A 19,030-nucleotide genomic window follows, 5' to 3' on the forward strand; every position below is an offset into this window, starting at 1 on the left:
CTTAACATGGCGACCGTAGACAAAACAAAGAAACCTACAATCTTCGGGTACATCTTCTGAGGTCTGAGGCGATCCAGTAGCAACCAACTTCTACAATAACAATATGGACATGGAGACATAATTTCTATAATGTGAAGATTACACGGCGCGGCATGATTAAAATGGAAGTAAGCCCAATTTTGGTATAAAAATAATAATTTAAAGTCACTTATTTCGTGAAAATGTTTCAGTGGGTTTCAGATTGCTTCGTTTTGGGTGATCAGTGTGCATATGCCTCTTATAATTTCGTAATAAGCTATGTGAGCTTTTTGGTCGGCGTCGTCCGCCATTTGCATATGCATCTTTTCATTTCTGTTTGCCGCGTTTGCACAACGTATAATTTCAATTCCATGTAAGTTCTATGTCCAAATAACTAATACATATAACCTACAACTTTGGCTTGGATAGTGTTTCTAATAAGTGTTTTTATTTGTTAATTTTAATTTTATTTGCACGAAGTACTAAGGTTTGTCATGACCCTAGGTTGCCTATCTGCTGTCCAAGCAAGTAACCTACTCTGCTTCTGCAAGCACTAACCAAGCCGCTGTTGCTTATTTCTAATATTTAGCTATGTTCCATCTGTGAAACAATCAGGCAGGTCATAAGCAAACTAATGTTTTTGTACTTTGTGTACCAAACTTATTCTATTATGTTATGCCACCAACGGTGAAACAATCCATTTAGGGGCATACAACATTTGTTCGCCGTAGAAGCAACAAGAAGCAAATTAGGATTGTGTTATGATTGTATTATGATTATATTATGATTGTATAATGATTGCCTAGAAATTGTAAATAGTTTGTAAGTTTTATTTTTAAAATAAAGAGAAAGATAGGGACTGAGCGCGGCTTCACCGCTACACACCCCCGCCGCGCCCTTGCCCCGCCCCGCTTAGTGGGCGTTTTCCTATATATACACGCGCGCGGGGACTAGACTCTCATTCTTATTAGAATCACCACACGGGTAGGAGCTCTGATTCAACTCCAATCGGTGTTTAATTTCAACGACTCCTAATTTCAACGCCTACTAGTTTCAACTTACATCGATAACACTAACATCGATCACATCGATATCTGGTATAGTCTATAAGATTTATGTGGCAAGGATCGAAGGGGCCACATAAATTCTCCTTCGAGCCGGATTGAAGAAACAGCGGATATGAAGACTAGGAGCATGAAGTCCGTAGAAACTCGCCCAACGCCGACCGCCGCCGAGTCGGCACCCGCCGCCGCCGCCGCCGTCGCCCCCGTCGTCACGACTACGTCGACCACCGCCGCGTCAACGTCAGTCACGGCCGCCGTTAGGACTGCGCCGACCACAGCCGCGTCGACGCCAGTCACCGCCCCCCCGCTGACCAGGAAACCCAGCACAAGCCGTACAGCCACGGCTACCAGCACAGAGGACAGCTCGGGCACTACCGCAACGACGACGACGGGAACCGCCACTACTACGACGACTGCAACGACGACGGAGGAATCTACGGGGGAAAGCACGCACGACACGACACTACGGCCCAAGTCGGTGAAGCGTGCACCGACAGCGCCGCGTTCCTCAGCGTCGAAGGGACGTCGCCTGGCGCTGCTGAAGGCTAAAGAAGAATTGTTGAAGAAGGAAGTGGAGCTAGCGGCGGCGAAGATCGCCACATTAGAAGCGGAATCAGACGACGACGATACGGATATAGTCAGCGTGAGCGAAATGCAAGAGCGCACCAAGACGTGGGTGGACCAGCTTCCCGCCGCCGAGGAAGACCCGTCCCCCCCGCAGCCGTCCGCCGCCGCCGCCGTCCCCCCCGCTGCCGCCGTTTTCCCCGCTGCCACCGTAAAGGATCATGAGAAGCCGAAACACAGGAGTATAGAAGAGAAGCCAACAACTTTCGATTACAGTCAACTAGCGACAGCGATAGCATCGGCCGCACGAGCAGTACCGGCCGCCATCGCCCCGCGCTCCGTGCCTGAGCTGCCCATCTTCAGCGGAGCGTCGAGTGAATGGCTAGTTTTCAAGACCGCCTATGAAGAGACTGCAGTATATTTGACGGAGCAAGAAAACTTATCAAGACTACGTCGGAGCCTTCGGGGAGCAGCAAGAGATGCCGCCCAATGTTTATTCATCGGTGCAACCACGACTGCCGACGTGATGCGATTGCTGTCTACGCGCTTCGGGCGGCCGGACGCCCTCGTCATGGCCGAACTGGAGAAGCTGCGGGCCCTACCACGTCTGACCGAATCACCGAGGGACATTTGCACCTTCGCCACGAGGATATCAAACATTACGGCAACCATCAGGGCATTGAAGAAGACACATTACCTGCATAACCCGGAAGTGGTTCGACACGTAGTGGAGAAGATGCCGTCAGCACTGCGATATAGGTACTACGATTTTGCGGCCGAACAAGATGAAGAGGAACCAGACTTGATGAAGCTAGCAAGTTTCATGGAGAGAACAGCGGAGCGGTGCGGCAGCTTCGCACCCGTGGAAGCCACACCAGTCGTCGACCGGCGGGAGCACACGTCCGCTCCACTGAGGCGGACAATGAGGACTCACCACATAGAAGAAAAGAAGATAAACGTCACGGCCGGTGACAATAGGAAACAATGTCCAGTCTGCGAAAAGGAAACACACCACGTCGCCGAATGTGCAGATTTCAAGAAGACAGAGGTCAACGAGCGCTGGGAAACCGCGAAGAAACATAGGTTGTGTTTCCGCTGCCTGAAACGGAGGAAGTTCGGCCACACATGTCCCACGAGGAGGTGCGACGTCGGCGGGTGCAAGTACTCGCACCACCGCCTACTGCACTCCGAGCCGGAACAACGAGCGTCCATCCACGCGGGAACTCACATAGAAGAAGACCCAGTAATAGCCACTATAGCGTCGACAAGAGAAAGGAAGAATACTACAGCACTATTGAAGATTCTGCCGGTTCGTGTAAGTGGACCTAAGGGGACTCACTGCACGTACGCACTTCTCGACGATGGATCAACGTGCACATTAATAGAGGCGGCGGTGGCGGAACACATCGGCGTATCGGGACCTCCGGAGCCATTTTACATAGAAGGAGTAGCCGGGGCACGAGTGGACGCCGGCGCTTCGAGAAGAGTTACCTTCGACATCAGCGCGCCAGAGGACACGCACAGCTACAGCATCTCAGCGCGCACGATGAAGAACCTGCAGTTATCGCCGCAGAGCGTGCCGGCGTGCGCCGTGACGGGACAGAGCCACCTAGAAGACCTACAAGACCAGCTGACTTATCACCGGGGAACGCCAACCGTATTAATAGGACAAGACAACTGGCAGCTACTCCTGGCACATGAAGTCAGACGCGAGCAAGACAGCCAACTGGTCGCCGCGCGCACGGACCTAGGATGGGTGTTGCACGGAGTGCGGCACACACCGGCGGGAGGGCCCGCTCATCGAGTACATCACGCGAGGATCGTAGAAGATGATCAAGCAATAGAAAAACTGCTTCGAGACCACTTCGCATTGGAAGTCCTAGGAGTGGAACCGAAACATTTCCACACAGAGGAAGAAAGAAGAGCGCTTGAAACACTAGAGAGGACCACTCGCCGCACAAACGAAGGATACGAAACGGGCTTACTCTGGAGGAGCGACGACTACGACCCTCCTAATAGCTACGAAGCCGCCCTGAGAAGACTTCAAGCCATAGAGAGGAAGTTAGATCGCGATGAAGAAATGAAAAGGCGGTACGAGAAGCAGATGAACACGCTGATAGAGAACGGCTATGCAGAAGTCGCGCCCACGCCGCCGAAGGGAAAAACGAAGATTTGGTACTTACCACACTTTGCAGTTATGAACCCGCAGAAACCAGAGAAATTGAGGATCGTCCACGATGCGGCCGCAAAGGTGCGAGGAGTCAGCCTGAACGACATGTTACTGTCCGGGCCGGACCTACTTCGATCCCTACCAGGAGTGCTGATGAAGTTCCGGCAAAGAAGAGTGGCGGTGACGGCTGACATAAAGGACATGTTTATGCGGATCTCAATAAGGACGGAAGATCGAGACATGCAGCGCTTCCTCTGGCGCGGAAATAGAAGAGAGGGACCCCCTGTCGAGTATCGCATGAAGAGTGTAATATTCGGCGCTACTTCATCCCCCTGCACGGCAATCTTCGTGAAGAATAGGAACGCCGAACAATATAGAGAAGAATATCCGGCGGCGGCGGCGGCAATCATCAACAATCACTACGTCGACGACTACTTGGCAAGCTTCGATACGGAAGAGGAAGCAATACAAGTCTCCAGTCAAGTGGCCTATATACATAGCCGCGCCAACTACTATCTACAGAAATGGGCATCGAGCTCCAGACTCGTACTATCATCATTGGCGCCCGAGGCGAAAGAAGACATCGTCAAGCTTGCTCCCGAAAAGATACTGGGAATGATATGGTACCCAGAGCGCGACACGCTGTCCTTCAATATGAATGAAGCCCGGATACCCACCGACATACTACACGGCGAGCGCGTGCCAACGAAGAGGGAAGCGTTACGAACGACGATGTCACTCTACGACCCGCTGGGAATCGCCACGCCCGTGACCATACAAGCGAAGCGCATCATTCAGGACACCTGGCGCACCGGAATAGGATGGGACGACGCGCTGCCTACCCCCGAAGCAGAAGCATGGAAAAAATGGACGGAGCATGCGCGGCGCCTCTCACAACTAGCCGTACCTCGGTGCTATGCCTCGCTCACATGCGCCCGGTTCGTGGAGCTACACACCTTCGTGGACGCAAGCAGCTCTGCCTACGCCGCTGCGGTATACTGGCGAATCGTCGACGAGGACGGGAAAATACACATCTCGCTCATCGCCGGCAAAGGGAGAGTGGCGCCTATCAGCAAGATGACATCGATACCACGACTGGAGCTCCAAGCGGCCGTAATGGGCTGCCGCCTAGCCCGCACAGCGCAAGAGGAACACGACATCAAGCCTGCACGTCGTTACTTCTGGAGCGACTCTAGGACCGTCCTATCATGGTTGCGAACGGGACCACGAGCCTACAAGCCCTTCGTAGCTCATCGAGTCGCCGAGATAGCAGAGGAGACTAAGACAAACGAATGGCGTTGGGTATCAACGAGAGACAACCCGGCCGACGACGCTACACGAGGAACGCCGAAAGACTTCGCCTCCGAGCATCGTTGGTTCCGCGGCCCGCCTTTCCTGTATCGACCAGAAGACACCTGGCCGGCGGAGGACATCTCAGAGACTATTGAACACACAAACGAGGAGAGAGTGCACGCGACGACCGCCGCAGAAAGAACAGGGAAGGCGCTACCCGACATAACACGTTTTTCATCGTGGGCAAAACTACTACGTGTCACGGCGCGTGTCCTACAATTCATAGAAAAACTAAAGGGAAGAGAAAGGTGTGCCGCCGCTAGAAAACGCACCAAGAAACGTGCGGAGGAAGACCCGACGTGGAAGAAGGTACAGGCGCACAGAGAAACGGGACGAGGCACGGGACACAAACATGCGCCGAGACAGCAGAGAAAGATCGTGCCTCTCGCGGCACGATACTTGCATCGCGCACGGCAACTATGGATACGCGCCGTGCAGGAAGAGGCCTTCAGCGCGGAGCTAGAAGCTATAAGAAGAAAGAAGCCCCTGCCTGCCGACAGTCGACTCAAGCAACTGTCGATTATGATTGACGAAGAGGGACTAATACATCTACGCTCGAGGATCGCCGCCGCCGCCGACATCACAACAGAACAACGGGAGCCCGTCATCCTGGATGGAGACCACCGATGGACGCGGCTGTACATCAAGTGGGTGCACACGCAATTACACCACGGAGGGTTTGAAACGACGGCAAATGAGGTGCGACAGCACTACTGGGTGTTGCGCCTTCGCCACGCCGTGCGCAACGAACTGAAGAAATGCCAGGTCTGCCGCATCCGTCGGGCCACGCCAGCCCAACCATCGACAGGCAATCATCCAAGGAGCCGTCTAGCCCATCACCAGCGGCCCTTCACCTACACGGGGCTTGACTACTTTGGGCCCATGACAGTCACCGTGGGTCGCGCACGTCAGAAGAGGTACGGAGTCCTCTTCACCTGCCTAACCACCAGGGCAGTGCACCTGGAACTCGCCGGGAGCCTCAGCACCGACTCTGCAGTAATGGCACTGCGGCGCTTCATAGGCCGCCGCGGGTGCCCCACCGAGCTCTGGTCAGACCAGGGTACCAACCTGCGCGGTGCGGACGTCGAGATGAAGCACGCCGTCGAGGAGGCCATACAACAAGAAGCCTCCGCTCGCTTCATCACCTGGAAGTTCATCCCTCCTAGCGCGCCATTCATGGGAGGCGCGTGGGAGAGACTGGTCCGCAGCGTCAAATCAGCACTAGCCGTGGTGCTGCACGAGCGCGCGCCAAAAGAAGAAGTCCTGACAACGCTACTGGTGGAGGCCGAGCACACCATCAACAGTCGACCCCTCACACACGTGTCGACATCACCGGAGGACCCAGAGGCCCTCACACCGAACCACTTCATCCTGGGAGGTCCATCACGGGTGCCGATGCCAGGCGCCTTCACGGAGGGCGACGACGCCGGCCGCAAAGACTGGAGGAAGAGCCAACGCCTAGCCGACATGTTCTGGGCGCGATGGGTACGGGAGTACCTACCTGAACTCCAACACCGGCGGGAGCCCCGAGCCAGCAAGGGTTCCATCTCCGTGGGCGATTTAGTATTGATCGCTGACGGCACGCTGCCTCGCAACTCGTGGCCGCGAGGTGTCGTCGTGGCTGCCTACCCCGGACCAGACGGCGAGACGAGGGCGGTCGACGTGAGGACAACGAAGGGGATCCTGCGGCGGCCAACGAAGAAGCTGGTCATCCTGCCAACATCGCCACCCGAGGACGGCGAACCGTAGATGGTCCAGCTGCGCGACGTGGTCATCGAGCTGCGCAGCTGCGGCGGGAGAATATGTTCGCCGTAGAAGCAACAAGAAGCAAATTAGGATTGTGTTATGATTGTATTATGATTATATTATGATTGTATAATGATTGCCTAGAAATTGTAAATAGTTTGTAAGTTTTATTTTTAAAATAAAGAGAAAGATAGGGACTGAGCGCGGCTTCACCGCTACACACCCCCGCCGCGCCCTTGCCCCGCCCCGCTTAGTGGGCGTTTTCCTATATATACACGCGCGCGGGGACTAGACTCTCATTCTTATTAGAATCACCACACGGGTAGGAGCTCTGATTCAACTCCAATCGGTGTTTAATTTCAACGACTCCTAATTTCAACGCCTACTAGTTTCAACTTACATCGATAACACTAACATCGATCACATCGATATCTGGTATAGTCTATAAGATTTATGTGGCAAGGATCGAAGGGGCCACAACATTTATAATTTTATGTTGCCAATGGTGAAACAATCCATTTAGGTACACAAACTAATTCTATAATGTTATGCTACCATCGGTGAAACAATCCATTTAGGAGCATACAATAATTAATTCTTAAATTTTATGTTGCCATCGGTGAAACAATCCATTTAGGTACATAAACTAATTCTATAATGTTATGCTACCATCGGTGAAACAATCCATTTAGGAGCATACAATAATTAATTCTTAAATTTTATGTTGCCATTGGTGAAACAATCCATTTAGGAGCACACAGTAATTATAATTTTATGTTGCCATCGGTGAAACAATCCAGCTAGGTACATAAAATAATAATTCTTAATTTTATGTAACCATTGGTGAAACAATCCAGCTAGGTACATACATATTAACTAATACTTTAAAGCTATGGTGAAACAATCCAAATAATATAGCACAAAACATTTAATTTATAATTTTTAAAGCTATGGTGAAACAATCCAAATAATATAGCATAAAACATTTAATTTATAATTTTTAAACCTATGGTGAAACAATCCAAATAGTAGTCTTTAAGTTTCTTTAATTATTCTTTAGCTATTAGGTGAAACAATCCAAAATAATAGCACAATTATAATTTTATTTGTTATGCAATAAATTCTATGTTGTCATTTGTCATTATTGCATAGTCATACTAATATTCTAATCTTATTCAACTTGTTTATAAGTTATTTCATAAGTTGCTAAGCACTCATTCTTCATGCTAAGTCCCTAATAGGGTAGGCAGATCTTATAAAGTCTTTAAATTAATGTGAAACAAATATTGAAGTGTTCTGCTGAACATATTTCAGAGTCGCTGAGCTACAACCGTCTTCGGGGTCCACACCGGAGTTCGGCTTATACGCAGCGCGTGAGAGTGAGTGACATCGTGGCACAGCTGCGCTCTGCACTGCACTGCACTGCACTCCACTGCGCGTGATTCGTCAACACCGCGTCCATTGCCGCTTTGCAATACATTGCGGCGCATATGGTTTAATTTTTATATTACTATTTTTGCGTTGTCTGTTCAACTTGTCTATCTGTTGTCACTTCCATAACGTAACGTAGTCATTATGGAAGGCGAATTGAATACTTTAATTAGACAAAGAAGCTCTATAAAGGCAAGGATAACTATTTTTCATAAATATGTGGACAGTATTAAATTAATTGAAACTAGTAAACTTGATAAAGTAATGCTAAGTGAATTACAATTGAAATTGTCTCGTTTTCAAGAACTTTTTGTAAAGTTTGATGATATTCAATCTAAAATTGAAATTTATGCTACTAATATTGAGGAACAAATGCTGGAACGAGACAAAATTGAAGATTGTTTTTGTAAATTGATTTCTTTGGCGCAAAATATATGCGATCAGTATAATGTAGTTGAAGAAGTAAGGCACCCGCGTTCCGAGTCAGGTCACGGCAGCTGCCACTCTTCAAATAATAATTGTAACATTAAACTGCCAACTATTAAACTACCGAACTTTGACGGTAATTATTTAAAATGGCTCGAGTTTCATGATTCATTTGATACTTTAATAAACAAAAATGATTCTGTCCCAAATATAAATAAATTTCACTACTTGCGTTCCTCACTGGAGGGCGCTGCAGCAGTTGTTATTAAATCAATTGAATTCACTGCTAATAATTATAAATCTGCTTGGAATCTTCTTTGTGAGCGGTTTAATAACAAACGAATTTTAACAAATAATCATATCAAATGTTTATTTAATTTTGATCCCATCACAAAAGAATCTTACAAATCGTTAAGATACATGATTGATTATTATTCAAAGAATTTAAGTGCATTGGAACAGTTAGAGGAACCCACGGAATACTGGGATACCTTAATTATTTTTATGATGGCATCAAAACTGGATAGTGCTACAGCACGCAAGTGGGAAGAGCACAAAAGTAATCTTGAAAAATCACCAACTCTTAAAGAATTTATTAAGTTTTTACGCTCTCGTGCTGACGTTTTGGAAACCATGCAGTACAACCACAACAGTGGGGCTGCAAGGAATGAAAAACAAAGATTTACAAAGTCTTTTGTCGCTTTATTTGGCGATACTACAAATTATAAAGAATGTATTATATGTAAACAATCTCATCTTCTATACCAGTGTACTATATTTAAAGAAATGTCGTTAGAGGATAGGTTGGCTCACGTCTCAAAGTTCAACTTGTGTAAGAACTGTCTTCGTACAGGGCACCGACCTGCACAGTGCCGTCTAGGTCCGTGTCGCTTCTGTAAGAAAAAACATAATTCTTTGTTACATAAATGTAAAACAAATACTAATAAATATAGGTTGTCGCACTTACCTGTTGCTTCCGCCGTTGCCAGCCACGTCGCCGGTGCCGCCGCCGCAGTGCCGCCGTCGCCTGCTGTCGCTGAGTCGTCGTCGCCTGCCGCCGCGGTGTCGCCGTCGTCTGATTTGTCTCTTTCTGCGGCAACGCCGGGACAGGTGCTCCTTTGTACCGCTGAGGTGGAGTTAGTAGACCTGAAAAGTAATAAAACTTACCCTGCTAAAGTGCTGCTCGACAGTGGAAGTCAATCTTCTTTTGTAACTGAAAAAATGCAAAGTATAATGAATCTTGATTCCAACAATGTAAGACCAATGCCGGTCTCTGGAATCAATAATAGTAAAACAAGTGTAAATAAAGTCTGTAATTTACGAGTAAAGTCTAAGGTCAACTCATTCCACATTGATTTGTCGTGTCTTGTCATACCACAAATTACTAATCAACTACCTAATGTGGAAATTGACCCCTCGCGTCTTAACATTCCTAATAATGTTCTACTGGCGGACCCGGGCTTCTTTCGTCCCTCCGAGATACATGTTCTTTTAGGGGCAGATGCCTTTTGGGAAGTCGTGGAGTCGCAGCAAATTAGACTTGGGCGAAACAAACCCATTCTTCAACAATCTATGTTCGGCTGGCTTGTCGCCGGCTCGACGGGTGTAAACCCTACTGCTACTACTTAATTGTCATGTACAATGCTATTTCTCTCGAGATATACCAAAGTTTTTTCCTAAATTGTGGAAATCTAAAGATGGATTTTCTTCATCATCTAAAGTGTGTAATAAAAGATTTTAACTAATGTAAATATATCTTGTCATCTGAGTAGGTGGTGAATGTTCTAACACCTCATAAAGTTATTTTACCTGAAACAATGGTTAGTTTGTTAATACAAGTTTATACAATTTTATTACAAACATTCTTATATAACTAAAATTACAAATACTAATTTACTTATTATAATAATTTATGTTTATGTCTTACGTTTTTATAAACGACTTTAAAATAAATAATTAAACTATACTACTGCTACTAAATTAAAGTCTAAATACAAAGTAAATAATTTACTTACCTTATAGACAACATGTCTTAGCGGGAATCTTATTTTGTTAAAGATGTCCACGTATTTCAAACATAATATAAATCACTATAAATAAATACTTATAATTTACATCAACCTCGTGTCACTCTTAGATTTGATGCACCGACTTTGTTATAGTCCTTCTATTTCTCCAGCCGCAAGTGGCGTGTAGTTAAAATATCTAAATGTTGCCTTTGTATACATTTGTCTGTTTTTCTACCTAAGTACAATCATACTTTGCCTTTGAAGATTTATAGCGCGACGTGGAAAGCCACGCACTATTTTCTGTGACAATGAAAATAATTTCATAGGTACAATAATAGGTGAGTTGAACAGACTAGCTCAAAGTTGTAACCGTGAGGTTGATGAATTTGCGTGCGGTGAAGGCACTGTTTTTCAATTTACGCCTGTGTGTTCGCCTAATTTCGGTGGGATCTAGAGGGCGGATGTTAAATCGGCATATTCCGTTTTTATTATTACGAGTAGCTGGCAACACGAGTTTACCATCTATGTACACTGATCTCTCAAATCGAGGCAATCTTAAACTCGTCTGTTGACCCGTTGTCAGCTGACCTTTAGGTTTGACATTCTTAACGTATGGGCACTTCTTACTTGGTCGTCCAATAACTTCGAGTCCTTCACCAACGATCGAGAAGATATGCTTCAATCGATACCAACTCCTAGAACGTCCCGTCAGTACTTCTAGAGCAGGTGGACCATGGAGTACCTGTCTCAATTACAAACGAGAACGAAGTAGAAAACTCCGGGACATAGCTGCGACGTCAGTGACCTGTTCGTCGTCAAGGAAGACAATGTTCCACCCATGAAATGGGTCAGGGGACGCATCAAAGTTCTTCATCCTGGACATGGACCTGCATCAGCCGCGTTGCTGATATTCTAACTTCAAAGGGCATGATAAGGCTGACACTAACCAAAGTGTGTCCGCTGGTGCTTAGAGATTCTCATGAGCTCCTTGAAAGCCAGCTTTCAAGGGGGGGGAGCATGTTAATGATCGTGACATATGTCACTTGTGGGACGTGGAACGTCACTACAAGGGGGCAGCGGGAGGCGAGGAAGACTCCAGCGCCGCCATATTCGGGTTTTGGACCGCAACAACGCACGCGCGTAACGGGCGCGTCGTCCTAACGTCAAAATGACGACATTTATACTTAATTTGTAATTTCTTATTAACATTATAATATGTGAAGTTGTTACTGGCGGTTTTACTTCATGAAGATCCCTAAACACCTGTCTCATCGGCGTAAGAAGCTGCGGCAGCGACTCTTCCCTGCGGGATTGGAGCGAGAGGAGGAGAGCGTCGGCAGAGCGGTCGAGACGGGCCTTAACAAACTGATCTTTCTTTTTGCTATTTCTTTATACACACACAGACAATGACATAAACTGACGTTAGTAATCCCCAGTAGGGTACGCAGAGATATAATCCATCAGAAGACTTGCTGCCACTGTTTCTACGAAGTCTTAAGATGGGTTTATTGAACTTAATTTTAGTTTAGTTTGACTATGGCCCTGATTCCTGCAGACATCTCCTAATTTTATTTTAAGTTACACCCGTCATTTTCTTGTCCGCCGAAAAGGAAAAGAACGGATTATTGACAACTGGTTTTTTTAAGATGAACGAATAATCCGAGCGAATAAAATAGTCGGGTTATTGGTCATTATAAAAATGGAGGGTTTCTTAAGTTCCTGCCTAAAACTGACATGTGTATTCCATAAATTTTATGCCTCGATTACCCGTCCCTTTCATTTTTAGCGGATAAGAAAATGACAGGTATAACTTAAAATAAAATTAGTTGGTGTCTACAAAAATCAGCACCAAAGTCACAAATAGTGTCGTCCTTCTCTTAAGATAAGCGCAAGATAGAAATGGAGTTATTTTAAAACTGGCAAATTAAGTTGGTGCTAGGCTGAATCGGCGCCATGAAATAACATCGTTTATTTAAGCAGCTTTCTTTTAACTTCTTTTATAAGTTTGTCCCACTTTCATAACAAAACTGTTGAACGGATTTGAATGAAATACCTATGGTATGGATTTTCAAAGAACGGATTCTTAGATAATTTAGAGTCGTGGCAGCCCAGTTGATTGATAGAACGCTTGCCTCTCACTTTGAGGTCGCAGGTTCGAACCCACCACAGGCCTAAACCAATCAATGAATTTGGTTTCAAATTCATGTTTGGATCATAAATGAAATGCATTTTCGGAGGTATGTGAACTGACCTGTATTGGGCTGGATTTCCCTTCGCGGGTTGGAAGGTCAGACGTGCAGCTTCTGTAAAAATCCGGACCTGTCAAATCTTCAGGTTAGGTTAGGTTACCCTGTGTAAAACGGAATAATGCTAGGGAGATGATGGATTTTTATATAATTTTCACCATACGAATTTAAAATGTAGGTAGGTAGGTAGGTACATGTGCATATGTGAATGTTTATCCAGTTTGGTTCAGTGGTAATGATAACATAGATTATAATATGATACGAATGTGTATAGAAAAGACATTCAGAATTGTAATTTCTTCAGCGTAAAATACCTAATCACCTTCTTCTTTGTTTGGGGTGCGATGTCAATGATCGACCTAATAACCCTGGTATCAGGGTTGCTATTGAGCTGGTGTGGTTCGTATCATGTAACTAATAATCGCCTCTGAAGCACGGATCGTATTACTTTCCATAGGATCTAGCAGAAAAGTTTACGCACGTTTTTAGGTATAAATGAACCTAGTACCTACTTACTTTGTCTGCATAATCTGTAAATATGAACATGACATTATTTTTTAACAAGTGAATTATATTATTAATTCTCCTAACCTCACGTTTGGCTTACCTTTTCGTTTTTATCGCAAATTCTACGTTTAAGGGCGGCTGTTAAGTGTTAGTTGTGGGGGTTACATCATAAAATTATTTATTTATACGACCCAATTTCGTCGGTATGCGGTCGACAAAGTATTTTTGGTTCTTATCGAGACCGAATCGAGGGTCAACGCTTCACCGCACACTTGCCTGCAAATAGTGTTATACATTACGCACCAGGAAATGTTTTTGCTAGTTTATTTGTTACAGGCATTTTATTACAAGAGATATAACGTGTGGTTTGCATTCTAAGGTTGTGGGTTCGCCACCTTGGGTTTGGTGTGGGTTTGTGGGATCACCTGATGTCCGAAAAAGTAAGATGATTCCGTACTTCGGAGGGCACGTTAAGCCGTTGGTCCCGGCTATTAGCCGTAAAAACACCTCCACCAGTGTTTGAGGGGAGGCCTGTGCCCAGCAGTGGGACGTATATAGGCAGTTTGTGTTGTTGTATGTTCGGATTCCACGTGCCTATATCTACTTAAATTGAAATTAGCTTTTCAGATAACCTTGTATCTTGTCAGGTGTTGAACCAGCCTTATTATAAGACGAACACTAAAGTTAATACTAGGTTTAAAAGATAGTCCGGGTCCCGAAAGTTAATTGACAAATTATAATACTCCCGAGGCTATGGGACTTCGTTCATACTGGATATTAGTGACATCGTATCGAATACTGAGGGGGATGATTCAGAACGTGATTCTGAGTTGATATCAAATGGAATTTCCTGTCGGAAAAATCATGAAAATTTTGTTATTTTTGAATCAATCCTCAAAGTTTTCGTTACGATGTTACTTACACCTTGCATAAGAACTGTCACATTGACATGATCTTGAGGCCAGTATCAAAATTGATATTAGTTTATTAATACCACCCTAAGTTTATGTTTAGGTATCTCTTTACTGGTCTGCTAGAAGAGATTTACTTGTATGGCTTACTTGGATGTACTTGTAAAGGGTGTAAGTAACATATTAACTCTAAATCATGGTCTGAATCATCCCCCTTAGTATTTGTTATGATGTCACTAACACCCTGTATAAAAACAGAGACTTGAGCATGATCTTGAGGGCAGTATTATCTGAGATTAGTTTATTAATACCACTCTGGCAGAGGGCAGATAGGCGTGCAATAATTCATTAATTTTAGTTACAAGTGTTAATTGTTGGTATAGTATATTGTATTATATACGAACACTTTACCATCTCTTTTACTCTCTAAGCTTGTCTCGAGGGAGTAATAGGGTTCACACTTTGTTTACTTTACCAAATTAGTTTCCTTCATAATAATTGCTTTTGTGTCATTAATTATCTAATGTAGACTTAATTAAAGTAGAAGCGGTATTAGGTATTTTATATATTATAACAATTATAATTATGTGTATTATTATTATGTAGTTTATGTAGTCGAAAGTGTATTTATTTTTATACGTTTAAGGATTCCCATGCTGCACTATCCCGCTATATTACATAATATTCAATGTCTCTTATACTTAAAGGTTGCCTGGAAGAGATTGCTACCTAGCAATAAGGCCGCCTATTGTACTCATTCTATTTCTCTTTTGTTTTGTATTTTGTTTTTTCCTGTTTGTGCAATAAAGTATTTGTTATGTTATGTTATGTTATGTAGACACATCCACACTAATATTATAAATGCGAAAGTAACTCTGTCTGTCTGTTACCTTTCATTCTCAAACTGCTCAACGGATTTTGATGAAATTTAATATGGAAATAGATAAAACTGTTTTAATACAGTAGTTAAACAGAAACTTTACAAAAAAGGTTATTGTAAAGTTAGTGATTATTTTGAAGATATGAATACTGTCTGAGAATTGATATTAGGCATCTAAATTACTCAATTGTATCAAAATACTTATATATATTTTTTAAAGAACGTCTAGGGCCCTGTGCCGACGTTTTTCTTGCAGCTTCTTTTCCCCGGCTATACAGGTTGTGAGAAGCTGCAGTAGTTTTAGGCGGATGATACGTTCGTTATGTAAAAATTGACGATTCAAAGTGTAACTATGTTACCTACTGAATGAAGATATTTTTGAAGTTAATTTGAATACCTATGGAAGAACATTGGATAGTTTTCACCTCTGAAATTATCCCTTAAGGAGGAAAAGGGGTGGAAGAAAATGTGTCAGAAAACATGTAATTTACATCGTAGTGTTGGAATACCCCTTGAACCTTAAATAGGCTCAGTAGGCTCGCATGTACTATTAATTTCCCTCTGCCTACCCCATCGAGGACACAGGCGTGATGTTATGTATCTTCAACATTGTTAATTTATGCACGTTGCATAAACCGGACCACATAACAAGACCTATAATGAGCCGTAACGTTCGATCGCTAACTTGGAAATGGCTAGGTAAGCTTTCGTGTTACAATGTTACTCCATATTTGTATTTTGTATAATATTTTACTTGCGCATGAAACTTTGCCTCAAATCAGTTACACGCGAGGCTCTATATCGTCTTATAGGGAAAACATTCAAGCGCCTCGCCGTGATTTTTGTTAACAAAACCACGCAATTGACAAGCTAGCTATTCAGGCAAAAACTTCTGGTCTAATTTTTTATCCGGAATGAGTTTAATTAAAAAAGGTTGTTTTATTGAAGAAAAACACATCGGAATGTGATTTTGAGCTGACTCGAGGAGCTGCGCGCGCGACAGATAATACACATACTTACATAATATAATTCCTACTGATTATGTTCTATGCATTCGTATTTGTTTATATCAGGTGCGTGCTATATCCGCTTGCATTAATTAACATTAAGTATTTATGTATACGTTTTTGTGATAAATATATAAAATATATTATATGTACACCTACATTCTATTTTAAGTAATTTGGTAATATTTAATCTATGTACGAATATTAACGTATATTTATGAAACACGACGTTCGTGCCTCACCCAACAGGGTCCACATAATACCAGCGTCGTGGTTCACGCCGCGACTTGTGCTGTGTGGGGCCCTTTTATCTCAGGACGCCCACCACCACCTTATGATCATTGTAATGAACATCCTTCTATGCTTTTTGTAATTGTTTTGTAAAAAAAATAAGTGATGTTATTGTCTTGTCTTTGTGTGTGGCGTCCTTTTTTAATAAACAATTTCTATTCTATTCTATTCTATATTTTTCGAAAAGGCGCTTAAAAACATACATGGTGTTAGTGACATCGTAACGAATACTCAGGGGGATGATTCAGACCACGATTCTGAGTTGGTATCAAGTGGAATTTTTCGTCGCAAAATTCATGTTTTTTTAATTATTTTCTTTTTTCTATTCTCTTTCAGTATTCGTTACGATGTCGCTTACACTCCGTACTAGTACTTACCCATACAAATGCGTATGAGTGTTTTTATTATTATGAGTTCAATACTTTTGCGACGGGAAATTCCACTTGATATCAACTCAGAATCATGGTCTGAATCATCCCTGAAAATTTTATTTATTTATTATTTATTTATTTATTTAATTTTCGTTACGATGTCACTAACACCCGGTATAATGTCTTCTTAAAGAAGTATTGTTGAGTTTCTCTGAACTGAAATAGAGAGTTTTTATTAATACACTTGTTTTAAAAGTAATTACATTATTCTATACTTAATAACTAAATCTCACCTGAAATAGAGAAACAACATTCGAAGCGAATAATTTCACATTCAGAATCTGTCTAGTTTTACATAACCTCTTCTAGAAAATAAAATTATGTTTTTGACATTTGATCAGACAAAAAGATTATTAATAACATAGATAAAGTAATGAGTCCATGGATCTCATTTACATCTCCCCCTCCACCCCCTGTCTACAATCAGGAAAAATCACGACTATACTTCTTAATGGGGTATTCAGAGGAATATCCACCGTATGCTGAATTGAGTGTTCAAATAAGTACATACCACTGGTATGTACTGTGTAGCAAAGTGAGAATACTATGGAAGTATAATTAATGAGAATTTGATTGTTTATGGTATGAAAGGAGGATGGTTAATATTCTGTTTGTGTTGTGGTAAAGATAGCTTCGATAGCTCCAGTGGTGTACGTAACATAGGTCGCGTTGGTTGTGTGAGCGAAAAGGGCGGTTATGCAAAAATATCCTACAGACAAGTAACAGAAGGAAGCTGAAGGTGGGAAAAACTTACAGATGCGCTGCAAAACGGAGATTTATATCCCCGGGGACACCGTTTCTCGACGAGGGCCCTCGGAGATGATGATTCAGATGGCTGCGTGCACTTTTATGATGATAATTGTATTTTGTTTTGTCGGCCGACACTCTCACGCACGGTTGTTGAAGCAAAAAAAGAATGAATGATTCGGAAATTTGAGTGAGCGTGTTCAATGAATGAATGAGCGCCGCCGGGTGATAGGAAAGGGTAGGAAGCGGGAATTACTGATACTTGAACATATTCGACAATAATTGGTAAATTAAAATGACATTGATTTTTGATCATCTTATACTAGCTTCTATTTCTAGATTAGCATTTTATAATTTATCTCTGACCTAGTCAATTACTTTATCTTGTAAGTTTATTTACAGTCAAGTTCTCAAAGCAAATGCCAAAAGTGCGCCTGAGGCAGTTATTTTAGTTCATCTGTTCTCTTCTCTCGTGTAAGTTGTGACGTGAATGACCGACCTTATCAACCTGTTGTCACAGTTATTAGGCCCCTGACATGGCACATGTAATGACTACAATGTTATAGATAGGATTTACTTAAGTATATAGTGGTTATGTCATGCCAGAGTTGATGTAATCAAGCATTGATGTCACACACCACACGAGCGAAAAAGTAGGTAACTACTTACCTATATTGATTTCCGCATTATTTCTTTCACTGCATTAGAGTAGGTAAGTACCTAACCTATTAAACACACATCGTTTTGAATTTAAAACATAATGAACACACATTTCTAGCATACATAACAAAAGTATTTCAGCAAATCTGTTGTTCGTGAAAGCAAAATATTCAGGTTGCATATTTTCACGCGTACATGTAACGTTTCGTGATGTATTGCGCTTATTTAAGCAAATTAAGTAATGAATATGTATTATTAAGAAGCCTATGATACGAGCATTGCTTTTCGCTTACCTCCGTACATTGGAGGCATCGACGATACACCCTCTAAACTGTAAAGGGTTCTGTCTATACATCTGACTAATCGATCAAATATTAACATGTCGCCAGACACGTTCGATCGCGACCGTTTATGACTTTTCAACAGGTTTAAGATTTTGAGTGAATCAATTAAAACATCAGCTAGAAGACAGAGTCAATTCTATACGAAAAACCACTCGTCTAATACGAAAATGACAACTAAATAGACCAGGTTTAAAATAATATTAAAGTCCGTCCTACGAAAGAAGT

The 19,030-nt window shown here is 43.3% G+C and overlaps 1 protein-coding gene across 1 annotated transcript; it reads left to right on the top strand.

The window, feature by feature from the left end:
• The first annotated feature begins 1,197 nt into the window (after positions 1–1,197).
• On the top strand, positions 1,198–6,918 carry LOC126369828 (uncharacterized). The gene has a single exon (XM_050014393.1). It carries the CDS (start codon positions 1,198–1,200, stop codon positions 6,916–6,918), a length of 5,721 nt encoding a protein of 1,906 aa, XP_049870350.1.
• The last annotated feature ends 12,112 nt before the right edge of the window (positions 6,919–19,030 follow it).

Source organism: Pectinophora gossypiella, chromosome 9 (assembly GCF_024362695.1).
Source record: "Pectinophora gossypiella chromosome 9, ilPecGoss1.1, whole genome shotgun sequence".
NCBI classification, from domain to species: domain Eukaryota; kingdom Metazoa; phylum Arthropoda; class Insecta; order Lepidoptera; family Gelechiidae; genus Pectinophora; species Pectinophora gossypiella.

Excerpts from the sequence above, each read along its gene's own strand:
- LOC126369828 (XM_050014393.1), top strand. The coding sequence starts at position 1,198 with ATGAAGACTAGGAGCATGAAGTCCGTAGAAACTCGCCCAACGCCGACC.